The 23759-nt window shown below is 41.6% G+C and overlaps 1 gene segment (V, D, J or C); it reads right to left on the bottom strand.

Moving 5' to 3' along the window:
• The window catches only part of LOC132828606 (Ig heavy chain C region-like), a 23227-nt gene extending 2726 nt beyond the window's left edge, over positions 1-20501 (bottom strand). Inside the window, 6 exon segments of the C gene segment in view lie at positions 3185-3502; positions 3583-3879; positions 4989-5309; positions 18658-18741; positions 20037-20309; positions 20436-20501. Of these exon segments, the coding sequence occupies positions 3185-3502; positions 3583-3879; positions 4989-5309; positions 18658-18741; positions 20037-20309; positions 20436-20478 (1336 nt within the window).
• Between the last annotated feature and the right edge of the window lie 3258 nt (positions 20502-23759).

The following is a 23759-nucleotide window of genomic DNA, read 5'->3' as shown; positions in this document are numbered from 1 at the left end:
CCTGAGTTCATCTATTCCGCTGCGACTCTGTTCAAACTAGCAGACTGTTAACATGAATTTGTTGATTCGCGACCTGAGTTCAGTTGCACTCCATTACCATTTCTTCCTCAATAGGTGGTTCATATTTTACGTTCCATGATCAGTTCCATCCAAATAGTCTTGCTTTTTCAAAACCTTTCAGCTCATGCAATTAAGTGATAGAGGCGGGAATGGAATTGTGAAAAAAATACTGATCAAAATGAAATTAATCATCTAGAACATGAAACATGGAACATTACAACGCAGTGCAAGCCTTTCGGCCCTCGATCTTTCCCCGACCTGTAAAACTACTCTGAAGTCAATCTAACTTACCCTATGCCATTCTCGTCCATATCCATATCCAATGACCATGTCAATGCCCTTCAAGTTTGCGAGTCAATTACTGTAGCAGGCAGTGCGTTCCATGCTCCTACTACTCTGTGAGTAAAGGAACTATCTCAGAACTCTGTCCGTGTCTATCACACTTATGTTAAAGCTATGTCCCTGCGTGCTATCCATTGCCAATCGAAGATAAAGGCTCTCATTGTCCACCCTATCTAAGCCTCTGATTATCTTATATATCTCAATGAAGTCACATCCCAAACTTCTTCACTCTGACGAAAACATTCTCACGTCCATCAGCATTTCTGATAAGAACTTGCCTCTGTATCAGGCAGCATCCCAGTAAATCTCCTTTGAACCCTTTGCAAACTTCCAAATCCTTCCTATAGTGTGGTGACGAGAACTCTACGCAATACTTCAACTGTGGCCGCACCAGAGTTTTTCATAGAGGTAATATGAACTCATGGTTCCGAAACTCATTCCCTCTACCAATCAAAACTAAAATAGCATAATTCTTCTTAATAACTCCATCAACATGGGTGGCAACTTGGTTTTGTGAAGGGCAGGTCGTGCCTCACAAACCTTATTGAGTTCTTTGGGAAGGTGACTAAGGAAGTGGATGAGGGTAAAGCAGTAGATGTTGTGTATATGGATTTTAGTAAGGCGTTCGATAAGGTTCCCCATGGTAGGCTAATGCTAAAACTTCAGAGGTATGGCATTGAGGATACATTAGAGGTTTGGATTAGGAATTGGCTGGCTGGAAGGAGACAGAGGGTAGTAGTTGATGGATTATGTTCATCTTGGAGCGCAGTTACTAGCGGTGTACCACAAGGATCTGTTTTGGGACCATTGCTTTTTGTTATCTTTATAAATGATCTAGATGAAGGACTTGAAAGCTGGGTAAGCAAGTTTGCGGATGACACGAAAGTCGGTGGAGTTGTGGATAGTGAGGAAGGAAGTGGTAGGTTACAGCGGGATATAGATAATTTGCAGAGCTTGGCGGAAATGTGGCAAATGGAATTCAATGTAGCTAAGTGCGAAGTCGTTCACTTTGGTAGGAATAACAAGATGATGGATTACTGGGCTAATGGTAGGCTACTTGGTAGTGTGGATGAGCAGAGGGATCTTGGTGTCTATGTACACAGATCTCTGAAAGTTGCCACCCAGGTAAATAGTGCTGTGAGGAAGGCATATGGTGTACTGGGCTTTATTGGCAGAGGAATTGAGTTCCGGAGTCCTGAGGTCATGTTGCAGTTGTATAAGACTCTGGTGAGGCCTCATCTGGAGTATTGTGTGCAGTTTTGGTCGCCATACTATAGGAAGGATGTGGAAGCTTTAGAGCGAGTGCAGAGGAGGTTTACCAGGATGTTGCCTGGAATGGTGGGAAGATCGTATGAGGAAAGGCTGAGGCACTTGGGGCTGTTCTCATTGGAGAAGAGAAGGTTTAGGGGAGATCTGATAGAAGTGTATAAGATGATTAGGGGTTTAGATAGGGTAGATACTAAGAACCTTTTACCGCTAATGGAGTCAGGTGTTACTAGGGGACATAGCTTTAAATTAAGGGGTGGTAGGTATAGGACAGATGTTAGGGGTAGATTCTTCACACAGCGGGATGTGAGTTCATGGAATGCCCTGCCCGTATCAGTGGTGAACTCTCCTTCTTTATGTTCATTTAAGCGGGCATTGGATAGGCATTTGAAAGTTATTGGGCTAGTATAGGTTAGGTAGGACTCGGTCGGCGCAACATCGAGGGCCGAAGGGCCTGTACTGCGCTGTATCCTTCTATGTTCTATGTTCTATAAGGATCTCTGCACATGGACATTGAGATCCCTCTGCTCATCTGCACCTATTTTTCTCTCCATAGATTCTGCCATTCCTGCTCTTCCTCTTCGAAATATTATTTTTCATTTCAGACTTCCGAAATCAATTCTATTTTGTTGTTATTGCAGTACTATCCCGACTTACCAATTTTCTTCTTGAGAGAAGGTTTCTCTGCACCAAACATCTCACCATGTACCCCTTGTACTCTTGAAACATTTAACTATTTCCAGAGTGAACCACCTCACAGCTTTCCGCATTAAATTCCACTTGGCACCCTCAATCCAGGGCTGCATCTTACATCTGTCCACCGGTAATCTACAACATCCATTGTCACTGTCCTCCATGTGACCTCCATGGTCAAAGCGCTGAATAATATAATCCTTCCAATGCACACATTAATTCATGTGCATGAATTCTACTCGTCGAGAAATGTTTGCATTTCTAGGTACCTTTCAGTTGACCGTCAGCAACCGCTCGAGCTGGTATCAAAGGAGGAGCATGAAGCAGTGACAGAAGCAAGCAAAACACAAAATCATTTCGACACAATCATCCTCTCAACAAATTTCATTGTTCTCGAAAGACAACACGCCTTCAAGCATTAACCTTGTGTTTCAGCCCTTTCTCTTAACATAAGTTTTTAGTTAACCTATTTTTCTCGTCAACCTGTTCAGATACCTCAACACACAACTCTGGAGGAGGTGGAAAGTAAACACAAGCATCTTGGTCCAGGATGCCACAAGAGGGCAATGCGCCACAAGAGGTTCCTTCCTTTTTTTAATATCAGCAGTCTTCACGCTCCTTGAGACCATGCGCTTGTGGGTGTTATTGCTTCTGCTGTTTACCTCATAGCCATGTGCAGTTTGCTGAAGGTGTTTCATTCCCAGAGATCTTGTGCATTTTAAAATTGCTGGAAACTTAGAATGTTTGGTTAAGATTTCATGTTCTGTTGATATTTAACACAAAGTGTTAATGTTGAACATGGTTGCTAGAACACTGTCCTTACCTTTCGGGCTTCTGATGACCCTTTTCACAGTGGACTGTGAAGGTGGATGCGAGGCAGTACAGGTGTATTTTGCGCCACTCTTCCATTCCGCTGCAGGTAAAATGAGGAGGCTCCGTGCGCTGTAGGTCAGGTCCTGTTCCAGAGCAGTGGGGAAATTGGTGATGTTCTCGTTGACAGAAGCTTCATCTTTCTCCCAGAAAACGCTTATTTTGTCAGGATAGAATCCTCTCAGCAAACATGTGAGAGTAGCAGAGCTGCTGTTCTGAATTTCTTCTGGTGATGGAGGCAGGAGGCGGATATATGGCTTCATTGATTTAACTGTAATAGAAGTACATATATTTTTAGTATTTCCTCGCTCATAAAATGGCATGTACAAATACATAGTTCTTGTCACCAACCTCTTGCCATTCTTGTTCGTTTTGATACTGCGGGTGATGATTGATCCTGTTTTGCAGAACATGTGTATTCCACCCCACTCTGCCACTCGTCCACGGTGCTAGTCAAGCGGCTGATTGTCACATATTGGTTTCTGTTCGCTGCTTCAATTTCAACGCCTTCATTCCGCACCTTTCCATCCACCATCCAAGAGATAACTACCCCACTGGCAACTGTTGAAAGCACTTCGCAAACCAGAATGGCACTTTTATTGATCCAGATTTCTTCAACCAATGGATCCCTCAATAATACAGCTATCTCTGTCAGAGAGAAATCAGAGATTCAGATTCTGGTCCCTGATCCAATGATGTAATCAGGACTGCAACAAGAATGTCAAAATCAGTGAACAAGGAAGGGATGAAAAATGCAACCGTCTCTCTCCCTCTTCCTCTCTCTCTCGTGTGTCCTGGGTTTTGTTTGTGTGTGAGGAAAAAACTGACAGGAATAAAAGAGAGTTGTAGAGCAAGGAAGACAGGTAGAGACAGAGAAAATTTACCACATCGTGATGGTCGATGCATTTTAAGCACAGAAGGTCATTGAGATCGTTATCACCAATGGGTATTTTAAAGTCCTGCCTAAAAAATGATCTATATAATAAATGTTGCGAATAAACATATTGGCGCATGCCTGTTGTTTCTGTCGCACCCCTTCCAATAACAAATTTCTATCTCTGTTCCACCAGACAACTTATCTCTCCCCTAAGCTACTCTGAACATTCTCTCCCCCCACCCCACCCCACCACAATACATCCTTTCTACAATTGCATGGCAACAATCGGCAACAGACAATACTAAATCCTCACTAGCGACAGCTTTAGAAATACGCATTGTTCAAAATGATTCCTTTGTGATGAAGTGTGTGCAGTGTCAAGGCTTTATTTTGCTACTCTGAATTGACTCGGAAAATAAGAAAAAGCGGGGGACTACCACGTTGTATAAAGAATTTTGAATAGCGAGCATATCCAGAAACTCTGCCTAAACTTGTCAGTTAAGAGGTTTGCTCACTAATCTCTCTCATTCACTTGCTTTCTTCATAATGGCTCTATATCTGTCTTTTTCCTCTGTCTTTTTCCAAGAACTTTGGTTATTTTGGTCAGACCTATACAGAGCAAAGGGAAATAATTTCAGAGGTTATTCTCAACTATCTTTTTGAAAGAGCGGGTTTAAGTACCTGGTTCATTTCGACTCATTTTTGCTGTAACATTTCTCTGGACTACAAATTCCCATTGATATTACTCACTGCAACTAATTCAAGAATGCTTCATCCGCAGTAATAAACCAACAACATAATTTTCCATCTTGTCTAATATTTATGACAAAACTGATTATGGTAATGAATGTGAGCTTGTGAGTTTGTTTAGTTTTCTTACCCGATGTTGAACTAATTTCTTTTCTCTGGTTACTATTGGAAGCAGAATGAGAAACTTGACAACTGTACACAAAGCCGCTGTTCCATTCCTGCAGTGGCACTTTCAGCAAACTTGTAGAGCTAAAATCATTGGTCGCTGTTTTCGTTGGAGATGTAGTTGTAACGCCAGAACTTATGGTATTTCCGTTCTTCTGCCAGGTCAATGCAATTCTTTCAGGATAGTACCCGGTGATGAGACAAATCAGCTGAAGAAATCCGTTTGCCCTCTGTTCTTCAGTTGCAGAGTAGTGTAGACTGATGACTGGTGGAGAAGGCTGTATGCCTAAAATTACAAATTAAGACTTACTCTCTTGTGTATAGATGGCTACATTGTTTCGGTGATGTCATGTACAATCGATTACTCTCAAATCATACCCAAAAAATAATATTATTATTGTATCAGAACATCATGTTGCTATATGAGGTTCCTCGTAACGTTGGCATCATATTTAAACTTGAGGTGAGCTCCACACTTGTTCGACTGATAGAGTCCAAGGAGCAGAAAGAAACATTTCAGTCAAATTCGTCCACGCTGAACAGTTTTTCTAAATTGAGCATGTGACATTTGGGTCATAGAATCATTGATAACAAAGAGTCAAACGCTTTGGTCAAATTCTTCCATGCCGACCAGATATCTGAAATTAGTCTTGTCCCATTTGCCAGCACATGGCCTATGTCCTTCTAAACCCTTATTATTCATTTACCCATTCAAATGCGATTTGAATCATGGAATTTTGCAAACCTCCAACTGGTAGCTCAATCCATACATGCACCATCCTCAGTGAGATAAAAAACTATCGTTTAGAAGTCTTTCATATCTTCCGCTCTCACCTTAATCCTTCACCCTCCATCTTTGGACTCCCTCACACAGGGGAAAATACATTGTCTATTTAAGTTCTCATTACCATCCATAATGTTATATACTTCGATATGGTCACAAATCAGCTTCTGACGCACCAAGGGAAATACTCCCAGCCAATTCAGTTCTCTTATAGCTCAAATCCTCAACCCTAGAAACATCCTTGTAAATCGTTTCTGAAGTCTTTCAATTTTCAGAACGTTCTTCCGAAAGCTGTAGAGACCAGCACTACAGACAATATTCCAAAAGCGGCCGAAGCAATATCGTGTACAGCTGTCACATGACCTACCAACTCATACTCAGTGCACTGACCAATAACAGAAAGCATTCCAAGGGCCTTCTTCATTTGCTGATACTTGGTCCATATCCTACAAACATTTCCTCTTCATTTACCTTCCGAAAATCATTTAAATTTTGTTACAGTACGACATCTACCACTTTCTCTGGAAGTCATTTCATATACACACCACGCTCTGTGCAAAAAAAACCCTGAACCACAGATTCCTTTAAATCTTTTCCATCTCACCTTAAAACTATCCATTCTAGATTTGGACTCATGTCCCTTCGGGAATGTACTTTAATATTTACCTTTTACATTGTTCTCATGATTTTATGAACCTCCAAATGGTCGCCACTCAACTTCCTCGTTAAGACACCTATTTTTATATCTAACTTCACTGTCTGATTTGACGGTGAGCTTATCTACTGCTCAAACATGAAGACAAATTTGTACAATCTAGAAAATGCATCCCTGACCAAACTCCCAATTTCTAACTTTGGGTCTTCTAATCACCTTCTGCAATGTCTTAATCTCAGAGTAAAAAATGAGGTCTGCAGATGCTGGAGATCACAGCTGAAAATGTGTTGCTGGTCAAAGCACAGCAGGCCAAGCAGCATCTCAGGAATAGAGAATTCGACGTTTCGAGCATAAGCCCTTCATCAGGAATGAGAGAGAGTAGCCAAGCAGGCTAAGATAAAAGGTAGGGAGGATGGACTTGGGGGAGGGGCGATGGAGGTGGGATAGGTGGAAGGAGGTCAAGGTGAGGGTGATAGGCTGGAGTGGGGTGGGGGCGGAGAGGTCAGGAAGAAGATTGCAGGTTAGGAGGGCGGTGCTGAGTTGAGGGAACCGACTGAGACAACGTGGGGGGAGTGGAAATGAGGAAACTGGAGAAATCTGAATTCATACCTTGTGGTTGGAGGGTTCCCAGGTGGAACTCATCTCCCAATACCTCGACACGGTCCTGTCCCCTTTAGTCCAAGAACTCCCCACCTACGTTCGGGACACCACCCACGCCCTCCATCTCCTCCAGGATTTTCGCTTCCCCGGTCCCCAACGCCTTATTTTCACTATGGACATCCAGTCCCTGTACACCTCCATCCCCCATCACGAAGGACTCAAACCCCTCCGCTTCTTCCTTTCCCACCGCACCAATCAGTACCTTTCCACTGACACCCTCCTTCGACTGACTGAACTGGTCCTCACCCTGAATAACTTCTCTTTTCAATCCTCCCACTTCCTCCAAACTAAAGGAGTTGCCATGGGCACCCGCATGGGCCCCAGCTATGCCTGCCTCTTCGTAGGATATGTGGAACAGTCCATCTTCCGCAACTACACTGGCACCACCCCCCACCTTTTCCTCCGCTACATCGATGACTGTATCGGCGCTGCCTCGTGCTCGCACGAGGAGGTTGAACAGTTCATCAACTTTACTAACACCTTCCATCCCGAACTCAAATTCACCTGGACTGTCTCAGACTCCTCCCTCCCCTTCCTAGACCTTTCCATCTCTACCTCGGGCGACCGACTCAACACAGACATCTATTATAAACCGACTGACTCCCACAGCTACCTGGACTACACCTCCTCCCACCCTGCCCCCTGCAAAAACGCCATCCCATATTCCCAATTCTTTCGTCTCCGCCGCATCTGCTCCCAGGAGGACCAGTTCCAACACCACACAGCCCAGATGGCCTCCTTCTTCAAGGACCGCAGATTCCCCCTAGACGTGATCGACGATGCCCTCCACCGCATCTCCTCCACTTCCCGCTCCTCCACCCTTGAGCCCCGCTTCTCCAACCGCCACCAAGACAGAACCCCACTGGTTCTCACCTAGCACCCCACCAACCTCCGCATACAACGTATCATCCGCCGTCATTTCTGCCACCTCCAAACGGACCCCACCACCAAGGATATATTTCCCTCCCCTCCCCTATCAGCGTTCCGCAAGGACCACTCCCTTCGTGACTCCCTCGTCAGATCCACACCCCCCACCAACCCAACCTCCACCCCCGGCACCTTCCCCTGCAACCACAGGAAATGTAAAACTTGCGCCCACACCTCCACACTCACTTCCCTCCAAGGCCCCAAGGGATCCTTCCATATCCGCCACAAGTTCACCTGTACCTCCACACACATCATCTATTGCATCCACTGCACCCGATGTGGTCTCCTCTATATTGGTGAGACAGGCCGCTTACTTGCGGAACGCTTCAGAGAATACCTCTGGGCCGCCCGGACCAACCAACCCAACCACCCCGTGGCTCAACACTTTAACTCTCCCTCCCACTCCACCGAGGACATGCAGGTCCTTGAACTCCTCCACCGGCAGAACATAACAACACGACGGCTGGAGGAGGAGTGCCTCATCTTCCGCCTGGGAACCCTCCAACCACAAGGTATGAATTCAGATTTCTCCAGTTTCCTCATTTCCCCTCCCCCACCTTGTCTCAGTCGGTTCCCTCAACTCAGCACCGCCCTCCTAACCTGCAATCTTCTTCCTGACCTCTCCGCCCCCACCCCACTCCAGCCTATCACCCTCACCTTGACCTCCTTCCACCTATCCCACCTCCATCGCCCCTCCCCCAAGTCCCTCCTCCCTACCTTTTATCTTAGCCTGCTTGGCTACTCTCTCTCATTCCTGATGAAGGGCTTATGCTCGAAACGTCGAATTCTCTATTCCTGAGATGCTGCCTGGCCTGCTGTGCCTTGACCAGCAACACATTTTCAGCAGCGAATGTCTTAATCTCAGGCCAAGTACGCAGGACCGGCTCTCTGCTTTGTGATATAATTTCGTCATGTTTAGCAATCCCTCGATTTCAGAATTCTCTTCCTTTTACTCAACCTCTCAATGGCTTCACTCAACTCTAACTCTATCATTTCCTCGAGCTGAAATCCTGTGAGACATTTGTGTTGATGCACTAACCTCTGAAGAATTCCTCATTTCAACTGTCCAAAAACTAATCAATGTACTTTCAGCCTCCGACACTCGACGTTCTGTATACGGCTCCGTAAACCTTGTCCCATCTACTTCTTAAAGCATTTCTTTCTATGTTAAAACAATAACCAAGTATTGAAATATTAATTATTTATTTCCGATAAACTGTTTTATATTTGTTGCTAACGAGACAATTTGATCTCATGTAATAATCAGGAAATAATTTTGAGAAATCTTTTCATTTTGATATCATTGTGGTTTTGACAAGTCAACAGAAGTGCGTTTACACACCAGAGACAAAAGGAATCTGGAGGCCTTGTTCAAGTACTTGAGGGAGCAAAATTGTTTCTTACTCAAGTAAATTCTCCACTGTATCAAAAAATGGAAACATAGAAGATAGGAACAGGAACAGGCCATTCAGACCTTCGAGCCAGCTCTGACATCCTTCATGGTCCTACTAATGGTCCAAATCAATAGCCTAATCCTGCTTTCTCCCCACAACATTTTATCCTGTTCCCTCCAAGTGCTACGTCTCGCCCCTTGTTGTGCACATTCAATATATGAGTATCAACTACTTCTTGTGGTAATAAAATCCACATTCTCACCACTCTTTAGGTGAACAAATGTCTTCTCAAATTTCTCCTAAATGGTCCAGTTCGAATCCTCAGACTGTTTCCCCGGTTCTCGCCAACACGTTGTACAGGTTGGCAGCACACATAGATCAATTCCCCATCTTCGAACTGTGATTTCTATCACAGTTGTCAGAATTCCACCAGGGAGTAGAAATGAACAGTTCACGCTTATTTTATAGCCGAAATCTTATTCTTAATTCCCACAACCTCATTTTCTTCCTAAAATTAGCTTTCAAAATGTTTCGCGCGTTGCTGTTGTATAAAGTACACACTGTTTCTGTGAACTTCCCTCCTTCTGGAGCCAAATTCCTTGAACCTAACATTTATCTTGATCATAAAAGACATGGCTTAATATTTCCCTTAATTTAGACGTTTTTCTTTTCAAAAACAATTCCCTGTGTTCTCAATACAGACAAATGGATTTCTTTCCATTCAATCTTTGATTGGAACTCGTAAATTTAAAGCATTCCTGTCAGGGAACGAGACCACGTTTTCTTTTTATACAACATAGAATATGGAACATTACAATGCAATACAGGCTCTTCATCCCTCGATATTGCACCGACTTGTGAAACTGTTCTGAAGCCCATGTAACCTACATTATTCCATTTTCATTCATATGTCTATCCGATGACCATTTCAATGCTCTTAACTTTGGCGATTCCACTACTGTTGCGCGCAGGCCATTTCATGCCTCTACTATTCACTGAATAATGAAAATATCTCTGAAGTCTGTCCTTTATCTGTCACTCCTCAATGTAAAGTTATGACCTCTGTGCTAGCCGTCACCATCCAAGGTAAAAGGCTCTGACTATTCGCCCTATCTAACACTCTGATTATCATATATGTCTCAATTAAGTCACCTCTCAACCTTCTTCTCTCGAACCAATACAGCCTCAAGTCCCTCAGCCTTCCCTCGTAAGATCTTCCCTCCATACCAGGCAACATTCTAATAAATCGCCTCTGAATCCTTCCTAGAATGTAGTGATCATAACTCTGCACAGTACTCGAAGTGCGGCCGCACCAGAGTTTTACACAGCTGCAGCATAATTTCTTGGCTCCGAAACTCAATCCCTCCATTAATAAAAGTTAATACACCGTATGCCTTCTTAACAAACCTATCGACATGGCTGATAACTTCCAGAGATGTACGGACATGGATAACGACATCTCTCTGTGCATTCACACTACCTAGAATATTGCTATTAACACAGTGCTCTGCATTCCTGTCACTCCTTCCAAAGTGAATCACCTCACGCTTTTCCCCATTATATTCCATTTTCCATCTCTTAGCCCAACTCGGCAGCTTATCTATGTCTCTATGTAATCCACAACATTCTTTATCACTATCCACAACTCTACCAACCTTATTTTCATTCGTAAACTTACTAACCCATCCTTCTGCGCACTCGTCCAGATCATTTATAAAAATGACAAACAGCAGTGCCTCCAAAACAGATCGTCGTGATACACGACTATTAAATGAACTCCAGCACGAATATTTCTAATAACCACCAACCTCTGTCTGTTTTCATCTGGTCAATTTCTTATGGAAACCACTAGATCACCATCAATCCCATGTTTCTGCATTTTCTGAAATAGCCTCCCGTGGGAAACTTATCAAGTACCTTACTGAAATCCAAAAACAGCACGTCAAACGCTTTACCCTCATCCACTTGTTTTGACACTTTCTCAAAACGCTCAGTAAGATTTGTGAGACATGTCCTACCCTTCACAAAACCGTATCTACTGTCCCTAATGAACTTCATCCACTCCAGATGATTATACATTCTATCTCTTACCATCTTTTCCTACACTACATCCATAAACGAACTAATGCTCACTGCTCTACAATTACCAGAGTTGACTGTACTCATCTTCTTGAACAAGGGAACGACATTTGCTACTTCGCAGTCTTCTGACACTATTCCTGTAGATAATTAAGACACCAGGATCAAAGCCAAAAGCTTTTCAATCCCCTCTCCGGCTTCCTACGGACTCCGAGGATAAATCCCATCAGGCCCAGTGGACTTATCTATTTTCAAACTTTCCAGAATTGCAAACACCTCCTCTTTGTGAACCTCAATCCCATCTAGGCTAGTGGCCTGTATCTCTGTATTCTCCTCAACAACATAGTATTTTCCCTGTGTGAAGATTGACGGAAAAGATTCATTTAGCCATTCCTCTATTTCCTCTGATTCCACGCACAACTTCCCACTCCTACCTTTGATTGCCCTTAATCTTACTCGAGTCACTCTTTTAGTCCTGATATACCGAATGATAGCCTCAGGGTTTTCCCTCATTCCATCCGCTAATGACCTCTCATGTACCCTCCTGGTTCTTCTTAGCTCCCGCTTTGAGTCTTTCCTGGCTAACTTGTAACTCGCAAGTGTTCCAACTGAGACTTCACGTCTCATCCCAACATAAGCCTTCTTCTTTGTCTTGGCAAGTGACTCAAATTCGTTACTTAACCACGGCTGCCTCGCCCGACAACTTTCATCCTGCCTGACATGTATATAATTAACAAGGACACACAGTAGCTGTTCCGTGAATAAGCTCCAGATTTCAATTGTGCTGGTCCTCTGCAGTTTCCTTCCCCATCCTATGCTTCCTAAATCTTGCCTAATCGCATCAAAGTTGCTTCTCCCCCAGATATGACTCCTGGCCGATATATCTATCCCTTTCCATCGCTAACGTGAACAAATATGTTCTACACCAATGCAGCTGACTACATTCTTCACAAGTTGGTGTTTACTCGTGAACGTGTTATACTCACCAGACTACTTAATACAGCCATCAGCAGGAATACCTGCTTGTTCCATCAAATCAATTACTCTCTCGAAAATACCTCAGCTGACCTGAGAACAGAAATTCCAAGCTTTTCAAAGGTATTCTAGATTATTCTGCAATTCTCAATGCTGGGATCCCATCTTTAAAATCTTTCAAGTAAATCTGATCTGAACTCTGCTGCCCAGATCCTAAATTGCACTTCTTGTTCACCCATCAACGTTTCATCTCAAAGTCAGAAAATACTTTTGAAAATATTTTCTCTTCCATTTGTTCAAATTCAACGACATCCATGGTTTTGCTATTACAAAAGCCCGAGATTAACAATCTCTTAGCTTTATGAACTGGGCTATCGCTGACTTCTAATCAATCCCCAACGTCTATCAATACTCAACAGTCACGTCATCAATAACACGACAAGATATCGCATGTGAAATTTTATAATGAAATAATACACGAATGCAGCAGCTATCAACCCGCGAGAGAAATATTGAGTTGATTACATTCTTTGAATCTTTTACACATGATCACTGTTCCGTGTTCTCCAGCAAGCTCACTGTCAACAAACTGCATCATTTTGCTGTAAATTTAGATATCAAATGTTATAAATAACATCCATGGCAATGACTATGTATATCAGTCTTGGGAACAACATACCCGACATAATAACTGATTCCACCTGCACACTGATGTTCTCACGCATATGCTTATGTCTTCTCCGTCATGCGGTGTGAAAGCATCAATTTGTGATAGTTTGCAGAAAGTGTCAGAGTTACATTAGTTCGAATTGCCATTAGTGAGGTCCATGCTGATATTCAGCATATACAGAGGCCAATAGGTGAGGAAACTACTCTTGGCCTTCAACATTATCTTTCCCACAAGAGGATATAGATTGGATTCGTGCAGATGATGTAGAAATGACGGGGAGGGGTGGGGTAGGAAACCTATACAAGTTCTACAATTCATTCATAGAGTCACATCAGACTGGAGGCATATTCTGTCTATTTCTCTCCACCAATGCTTCCAGGAAGGCTGAATTTCTTCAGAGTGTGCTGTTCTTGTTTTATGAAAGGGAGAGGGGCGACCCCATTTCAGAAAAGCAGCCCGTGGAATGGGTTTGAGTAAAGCTGAGAAATTGCCATTTCAAGAAGTCAGTTGTGGGAGCATTGTTTGGGTCAACATGTGTAACAATATAATAGGGAGAACATAAAGGAAGACATTGCAACAGCTTGTCAGAAAAGCAAAAAATCATTATGCTAGCTATTATCTGTAAAATAACTGTGAAAGTTAGATGTGCAAAGACAGCCCACGTGTGCAGCTCATAAAAATAGATCTTGCAATCATTCATTCGAATCGCAAGTTTTCAACCTATATTGAACATCCTGCAATGGTGGAATAAAATCGGATTAACTCATTATCTCAGTGGAAAGGCGCTCTTATGGATCAGCAACAATAACTCCATTGCATAATACAATCAATGTGAGAGATAGGCAACGGTTCTTTTTTTAAATAAAAATCATATTCTGTGGACACGAAATCAGAACTGGCTGAAGGGAACTGGAAAATCAGATGGAGGAAAATTCGAACATGATAAAGTGGCAAACATGTAAGGAGACATTTCAGATCACTTAAATAGGTACATTCCAAAGAGTAAGGAATATTCCAAGGTTCGGAACTGCTTTCTGTGGTTTAAGATAATATCTACATTCAGGAAAACGTATGTGATTGTGGATAAACAGATGGTAAGTCAGAAAATTAGACAGAATATTAAAATGTTCGGAAACAAAGTCTGAAAATTAAGAAAAAATATTGAATAATCAGAATATGATAGGAAGCTAACCAGTGAGTTAAAAAAAAAGAGAGAGGATTAGGTCCTGTAACTTCTTCGAAAATAAAATAATTTACAAAGTGAAAGTTAGTCATGCAAGAAATGGATGTTTGACACATCATGCTGTCAAACGCAGCAGAGAAGAAGTAAATAGAACATTTATTTTCTAATAGTTTTCATGACAGAGAATACAAGCAGCATTCTAGAAACTGCAATTAATCGGTAAATCAAAGGAAGAGCAAAAGCAGGGAAATGACATGCAACAGAGAAAAGGTCCTGCCTAAATAGTTGCAGCTGCGGGCCGAGACCTGCCTGTCCCCTCATGACATTATCCCTGCGTCCAAAGTGAAAATGTCATTCAAATAACTGACATTTTGTGTTAACTGTTGCAGTTCATCTCCAATGTTGGGAAGATCCTTTAGAATTGCAATGCATCACATTTAACAAGTTTGTCAAAACATTTTGAGACAGCGAGCAAGAAATGGCACAAGTCAGTTTGCAATGTTAGAAGCTGTTTAAAATAACGTGCAACTGAACAAGTTCAAAGAAATCACGACTTTATGAACGGCAAATCATGTTTAAGAAATCTACTGGATAAAAGGGGAATCATCAGTTGCAGTGCGTGCTGATTTCCCATAAATATTCAATAATATGCCAAATCAAAGTTGATAGTGGATAACGAAAGACAGAGGACTGTGCAATACTGAAATGGACAGGAGAACAGCTGAAACTGACAGTAGGTGTGCAGGAGTAATCCTAAGGTTGGCAAGTGGTGCGCCAGAGGGACTGTTGGAGGAATTGCAACTGTTCGTAATTTATGTGTTGGATTAAGTGGGACATGCTCCGTTTGCCAAACATAACAAACTCTCAAAAATAAAAAGAGACATTAAGTCATCAGAGGGCCAATTAAATTCCAAGAATATCTTGCCACGTGTGAATAAGAACACGGTAAATGACGTGCAATGTAGTAATTTGCTGAAAGGGATGAATATCTCGCAAGAGGAACAGAAAAGAACAATCAAAATGATGACATTTTGTGCAACTCTCAGTTGCAGAAAGACGATGGTGTCCAAAAGGATGGATCACTTGACGTAAGCACATCTGGCCAGCAGATAATTAAGAAAACTAAAATAATGATGTGATTTGTCAAATAGGAAACTGGACGGGAATGTGCAGAAGCTTTTTTTTTTCAGACAAACCAGATACATAAAAGATTCCTCCTGGACTCTGTGGTGCGTCTGATTGGTCATCTCAGTTACATGAGCTGTAAATGCATCAGAGGCCGTTCAGATAAGGGTTACCTGACAATTCCCTGGAATGAATAATTGCCTTTGTCGGAATGGCCTTACAGCCCACCTGACGGAATTGGTATTTGAATGCTGCATATGTACGTGGATATGCGAAGATTAGGTCTATTAAAAAAATGTAAATCAGATGCAGTTAGGATACAATTTCCCAGTAATATGAAAGACAGTCAAGGAAAGGCAGAACTAATGAACCCTGTGGAGCAGCTAGAGGTTGTAACTTTTTTTTATAAAACTGCATGTCGGACTGAACGTTGGGTTTGGTACAACTTGCCAATAACTACAATAGAATTGCGAAATCATAATGAAGAACAGAGTCAGTTTACATCATATCTTATAGGGTAAAGTGCATTGTACGCTGACTTTGTTGAAACGAAAAGAAAGCTGCCTCAGTAGGCGAAGCCCATATCCCTTTCTAAAAAAAATCTACAAAACAGATATACTTTAGACATGCAAGATTCATTTAAAAAGCAGAATTCCCAGAATTAATTGAAAGGAAAGGAATTTCCACGAAATAATTGATACTTCGCAACGTTTGTAGCTCATGTTGAGATTTAGGGTGTAGATTTGCTCACTGAGCTGTAGTCTGATATCCAGGCGCTAGGTAACATCATCAGTGGCGACCTACTTCACTTGGAGGTAATGAAACGTCTGGATATCAAACCTACAGCTCAGCGAGCAAACCTACACCCCATAATGGATGCATCACAGGCAAACTGGTGCATTACAGTGATTAATATTTGGCAGAACTATAAAAATGACAGACCTCTGTAAATACTGACAGACGTCGTAATGAAATAACAAGTTCGAACCACTGACACTAATTTGCTAGAAGATAGTGATTAATGTAGATATTAACTTCATACCGCTGGGAAACTTGGATTTTTTTTTTCAATTTCAAAGCAACTAGCATAGACAGGATCCAATTTTTTTTTTCCAAGGTTTACCGTAAGAGAAAACAACTGTCAAAATAAACCAGAAAATCTCTGTCGTCTATTTCAGTTAAATAAAGTTGAAGTTCGGTTTTCATCATCTCAGCATTCCATGGAATGCCCAAAGAAACTATTAACTGAAAAAAAAATGAAGCTATTGGCTGAGACAACATATTCTTACAAGACCACAGGGTCTTCTCTCTCATGAGAGGGAAAAGACTGTTGGTGATTTAGCCTGAGGGCCATCACATCTCAGCGGATGGACAGTTGGTGGGCGGCACGGTGGCACAGTGGTTAGCACTGCTGCCTCACAGCGCCTGAGACCCGGGTTCAATTCCCGACTCAGGCGACAGACTGCGTGGAGTTTGCACGTTCTCCCCGTGTCTGCGTGGGTTTCCTCCGGGTGCTCCGGTTTCCTCCCACAGTCCAAAGATGTGCGGGTCAGGTGAATTGGACATGCTAAATTGCCCGTAGTGTTAGGTAAGGGGTATGGGTGGGTTGCGCTTCGGCGGGTCGGTGTGGACTTGTTGGGCCGAAAGGCCTGTTTCCACACTGTAAGTCTAATCTAACCTAAAAAAAAGGATTAACACTTTCCACAACTCTACCTTCTGCCGGGGCAAACTATTCTATGCACCCTCTAGATGCACTAAGATAATTTTCTATGTTCACACATTAGTCTGAGAATGCCCAAATTGCAGAAGTTGTTTAGTGCAGTGAATGCTTCCTGTTGTGGGATTGATACCACGGCAAAGCTGCATTTTTTATATTCGGAGGTGCCTGTGCTCATCAGGGTGGACAAGGTCAAAAGTCACACGACACCAGGTTATGGTTAAACAAGTTTTCTTTTTAAATCACAAACTTCCTGATCTCTGCCCCTGTGTCAGGTGAAACCTGATTTCTGACCTTTTATTTTCCTTTGTTGTCAATTATGAATTACTGAGTTGGGGTTCTCCTGTTATCACCTGCACTCGTAAATACCAGTCCAAGAATACGACAGCAAGGTGACTGCATCACAAAAGCAATGCTGTCGTGCACACATCGACTTATTGATCCTACTTCGTTCGGTATGATGTCCTGAGGATCCATGAGGGCAAGGCAAAAGACTATTTAGCTTGACATGGTTAAAATAATTGAAGTGGACAGCAATTAATATTATCAGCAAGGCAAGACTATTCCACTCTAAGAATTAATATTGTACAGATGGGCTACATGATTTCCACTTTAATGTCAAGTAAACATTTTACACTAAAGCTATAGTGGGTTCAAAGTTCTCAAATATTCGACACCATCTTAAACACAACAAACTTCGACCCACAGATGGACATGTATCTGGGAGAGCACGTTTCAGATAATCTGGATTCGTGCTAAATTACAGTGAAATTACTCCCACTAGTTGTCTGATATAGGGCACTGGTAAAATCAGTGCACAAATATTCACATTTTGTGGAATTGGAGCAGACGTATTTCAGCTCCAATCAACCTTCACCAAGCCCGGGTTTGGTGAGCTACAATTGTTCCAGTTTCAAAATTGGACGGTCAATTTGTTGATTTGTGATAATGTTAATGTAATCGAAATTATGTTAAATAATGAGGATTGTCTTTCAAAACATTGATTTTAGACACAATCCAAAACATTAATGATAGCAGAAAGATTTCCTCAATCTAGACTTGGATTTGTTGTTACGATTAGAAGTTTTGCATAACAATGGCACTCTGACATGCCTTAGTACAGCTTCACATCTTGGGCAGTTTCCTGCGCAAATAGCTAAAGCCATCATCTACGCAAATAAAATCTTATATACTCGATGCCAAGCAAGTTAAACATTTAGATTCTCTATTGGCTTGTCCTGAGCTACATTTACGTCTATATTTGTATATTAGCATAAATTTGCTCAAACAAAATCTGCAAATGAGTTTGAAATGGAAGACAATAAATTCCAGAACGCAAAATATGTCGATTAGAAAATGTTCTGAATCTCACGTTGTGCAGTTGAGCCTGTTTTAACAAGAACACTTTTTTTATTAATAACTGAACTGCAAAATCGAAGCGATAAGTAGCAAGAGGAACACTTACCAGGTTTCACAGTCAGAATGGTGCCGCTTCCTTCACCGCTGCAGTCACAGTCCATCAGCTCCCATTCAACGCCATACAAAAAGTGTCAGTGAAGCAGAAGTCCTATAATCAATGTATCAAAACAAATCCTCTCTCCATTTTCCATATATATTCACAGCATTAACAAATCTTCACTTGTTAACAATTTATATCCATTCATATACCCACTATCTCCAATGCCAGTTTGGGTGACATTGGAAACGTTAGCATGCTGACCAAGACTCAACGTGAAATTTGTACACAATTCCAGAATGGAACGAATTGGAATTGATGTTAATTCTATGAAACAGCATTCATGACAGAAAGTTGATTGTGGAGTCATGTTCATCAGAAGCAGAAAAAGGAATAACTGTCCGAGAGGTTTGTGGTCTGGCTTGTGTCACTGTGCAATCCCAGCTACACATTGTTTCACACCAGCACAATAAATCCATTGTTGCTAAAATAAGTGAAGATTCTTCAAATGCTCCAGGATATTGATTGATTGATCCAGCAAGTGTGACACAAATCACTCCCTTCATATATTGTATTCCCAGTCACGTTTATAATTCTGAGCCATTCTTCAAATACTGGATACTTATCTATATTGCTTTGTGAATAGGATTTTAACAGTCACATAATAATCATCTGAAGGAGTATGAAAATCAGTCGATAGCAGTTGCCAGGCCCTAAACGTTGCAAGAAATATTTCAGCATGAGGTACTTAAGCATGCAGATAATAATTTATATGAGCAGTGGATTCACATGTGGCAGGACGTTTCTGTATTGCGGGAATCACAGGTTATTCACTGTGGTAGCATAGTAACACAGTCACACACAGCAATGTAAAAACTTCCCATTGTCATTCATACAAAAACACCAAGTCGATGCACAAACTGCAATCTGGATTCCTACCAATGTGCACCGTCTCACATTTATTTCAGAAAACCAATTTTCAGATCCACACAAACTCCGGAATAGCTGGCCATTCTGATCACCAATAAATCAAAGTGTTTGCGGTTCGGGTAACAATGTGTGCTGGTAGTTTCTGTATTACAGATGTCGAGTTCTCGATTGGTGTGGTGACCATAGCAGTCACAGTGATACATCCCAGTGCAAAAATAAATACTCGCACGTTACTGTAAGTTCAACAGCTGCACTGAATATCCAAGTGCCCCTTCTCTGAATTTCCCTGCTGAATTTTGTTAGCTATCTTTTGGAACTTGATTCCTGCTAGTCTGTATCATGAGCAGTGGCCACAAAGTGCATGTTGAGCGTTGACAAGCCAAAACAAGGCAAATTTGCTTCACGGAAGATCTGAAAGTGTTTTTGTATTGGTGGAAGATCAGGTTGATTACTGTGATAATGATATGCGTTACAGTGATATGTACCACTGTCTTCAACTCTTAGGTCACTAATTCGCAAAGAAAAGGACTTTGATCCCTCGTTCACTGTTTCCGAGAATCGTCCACTAATTGATAAGCTCTCCTTCTTAGTTGCGCCCTTTTTTGTGAAATACCAGTACGTGCTATACAATGTACAGCTGGTATCTTTTAGGACGCAATTGATGGTCAGTGATTCGCCTGTCTCCTTTGTTGCCGTTCCCGGTGTTTGTTCAACCCGTGCAGAAAAGACATCTGTGCGGAGAAAAATATATTTAATTCATGACATTTATTTCTCATCAGGAGAGTTTCAGACAAGGAGATTTCAATAATATGAACATGGTCCTTGTATGCGTAACATCGATGAGAAACAATACTTACTTGGTAACCAGGATAAAAGGCACGAAAACAAGAAAATATTCATTGTTTCTGCACCAGCAAACAGAACTTCATACGCAACCAATGCTGGAATTAAAACCTGTTCTGTGTAACAGTGTGTGTCGGAGCACCAACGTTATAAACCTCGGGAGGCTCTGTTCATTTGCATCATGGGGAGCGAGAAACCAATCACGGAGATTCTAACTCACGTCTCGTGATGTGCTGAGGTTTATGCAGACGAACCAACATCAGATCATGGAAACCTGCATCAATTGAGAATAGAGAGATTAACAGCATGTGCTTACTTCCTTGTGTTTAACTTGGTGATATTTTAATTTCACATCCATGAAGATTTGCCAAGTTCAGGCAGCGAATTCATGAACAAATAATTAAATAATTAAGACTGAAACCCACACATGGTGACCTCTGACAACCGAGTGGCCACGCAGTCTAATGTATGCATGCAATGCTCGCTAGAACCATAAAATTAGAAACATCAGCTTTAAATGGCGTCTCTCGTTCCTTGAACATTCCGTATGAAATGTGTGTCAATATTTGAAAGTCTTTGACTGTTAGTAGCTATGAAAGTAAGTACAGATTTTGCAGAATTCATAATTTGAAACTGGTCAGTGGAAGTCAATTCAAGAATTCAGAACACAAAAACACGAAAAAGAGACGGAATTCAGCCTGTTTAAAAATGGATAGAAGCTTCTCGACACGTTGACATCATCCATTTCTGTATAATCTTCGAGATGGTGGTGCTGAAACTTGAATGTTCTTTTCAACTGCAAATATGGCTCGCAATTCAGAAGACCAAAGTGATATTGATAGATTGGTGTGATTTAGTTTAGAAGCAGTAGACAGAACTCAGGAGCAAGTGTAAAATGTTTTTGGCACTTGTTAATCAAAAGAGGATTCGATATGCATTTAATTATTAAATGAATTAATTTCAATAATTAAAAGAAATAAAGTGCTTTATTACGTTGAGGAAGGCTTCTTTTTGAGCATAACGTTAGAGCTTGGTAGAATTGCACAAAGAGTCAAATGAAATTCCAGTTCCTGCTTGTTAAATCAATTCAAAATGGTGCAAATGATAAATCCCAACACTATATCACAGATCAGCATTTGACTCCACCAAAGAGTTTGTGTGCAGTGATTTCAAAGCTTGCACCAACGGTTGTATAGAATGTTGACTGACGTGGAAAGATTAATATGATGATTACATGGAAAATGAGCTTTCTTTGTTCAAAGCACTGCAATTGTTGGTCCATATTTAGTGCGTTTGAATTATGAACAGGCAGAAAATGTTTGCATCGAGAAAGAGAACTTCGAGAGATTGCATAAGCTGGAAACAGGAGCCGTGCATATACGTTTAAATGTAAAATCTTTGCCGGGGGAAGTTGGCACACCCTCGCAGACAGCGTTATGATGCTGTGAAACGTTTACCAGGGTTGGAGTTTCATATCATGATATTTCATCAGATGGCTCCGATTAAAACACATGGCGTGAACTCTTAACTTTGTTCAGCTCTTCTCAGACATTGCTAACTTTGTTTAGCATTTTCAGTGTATTCTATTTGCCCGTTTTTAATGCAAACACATTCAGCATCATCGCATGCTGTTTGCCATGTGGAGGTGGAGGGGAGGGAATCGAAGTTCTTGAGGCTGCTTGGCTGAAACTGAGTAATATCAAATTTCTTCCTGATTATTATCCGTTTATATCTTCAGAAGAGGCAACAAGAATGCCCCCCACCCCCCGCGCCGCATTTCTCTCCCTGCTACAGCATTCAAGAAGATGATGGCTGATCTGAAACTTGCCTCAACTCCACATTCCTTCATCCTGAACAATGTTTCGTCCCCTTGAAATCAAAACTTCATTTACCTTTCCTTGTAAATATTTCATACCGTTCTGATTTCTCTGTCTTTGTGGAAGAGCATTCCAAAGACTCACAAATATATATGCGATCTTTTCCCTTTCATGTCTGTCTGAAATGGTCGAGTCCTTGTGTTAAAACTATGATTTTTTTTCTCTATTCCCCCAAAAAGGAAGCAATCTTTCATCATCGACCCCGACTAGTTTCCTCAGCACTCCATATGCTTCAATTAAGTGACTTCTGTCTCTGCTTAACTCCAGAATGTACAGACCTCGCCTCGCTCCCCTGTTTTCTCTTCTTTCTCATTAACATTTCCATAAGCACAGTGACCAACACTGTCCAATGTATATCTGATTTTTACCTTAGCAATGCCCTGTATAACAAAAGCCGTTATACTGTTGCAGTGCACTGCTGTCACAAAAACACATCAATTTCATTTAACTTTCTTGACTGATGTCCGTAACTGGCTCTCAGCCGTCTGTGGTTTATGCATTCTGATAGCCAGATATCTCTGCATGTGAGAATGTTGTACTTTATTAACATCATGATAATAATCAGTTTTATTACTGATTAGTGTGTCTTAACTTTTATCCTGCATCCCAATGATTCATTTTATGGTATTCACTCATTATTTGTTGAGTTTTCCTCAATAATAGCTTCTTAAGTAAACCAGGTCTGAAAATCAGCCTTCTATCGAATTTAGTCTGATCCGTTGTTTCCAATGTTTCAGGAGAATATTCTGAAACTACACAAGGCACGTGTGACTTGATAGCCAGCGTAGAAATGAAAAATAGGCAGGATGAACACGTGGCTTTCGGGTTGGTGTAGGAGGGAGGGGGTTCAGATTTGTTGGACATTGGGACCGGTTCTGGGGATGGTGGGACGATTACAAAATGGACTGTCTACATCTGAAACAGATTGGAACAAATGTCCTTGGGGGAGTTTTTGCTAGTACTGTTGGGGAGGTTTTAAACTAATGTGCCAGGCGTGGTGGAAACCAGAAGAGAAGACAATTAGACAGTGATGTGGATACTAGAGATTTAAGAATCAGAAAGGAAACATTAATAAGTGGAAGAGTAGGCAGATAACAGATGAATACAAAAGAACTGGTGGCCTGAAGTGTATCTGCATTAATGCAAGGAGTATAGTGTGTAAGGTAGATAAACTTAGGACTTGTATTGGTGCCTGTGAAAATGACGTATTGCAATCATAGAGACTTGGTTGAAAGAAGGTCATGATTGGCATCTAGATGTTCCAGGGTATAGGATGTATCAGCGAGGGTGCAGACAAGGTTTACGAGGATGTTGCCTGGTACGGTTCTAGCTTTTAACAGAGGTTGAGAACGTAAGGATTGTTTTCATTAGAAAAAAAGGAGATTGATGGGGGGCCTGATTGAGGTTTACAAGGTCATGAAGGGTATAGACAGGGTAGATAAAGGCAAGGTTTTTCCGATA

Source organism: Hemiscyllium ocellatum, chromosome 27, assembly GCF_020745735.1.
Source record: "Hemiscyllium ocellatum isolate sHemOce1 chromosome 27, sHemOce1.pat.X.cur, whole genome shotgun sequence".
Lineage (NCBI taxonomy): Eukaryota > Metazoa > Chordata > Chondrichthyes > Orectolobiformes > Hemiscylliidae > Hemiscyllium > Hemiscyllium ocellatum.
The sequence above is the reverse complement of the archived record's forward strand: the minus strand, read 5'-3'. Positions and strand labels throughout refer to the sequence as shown.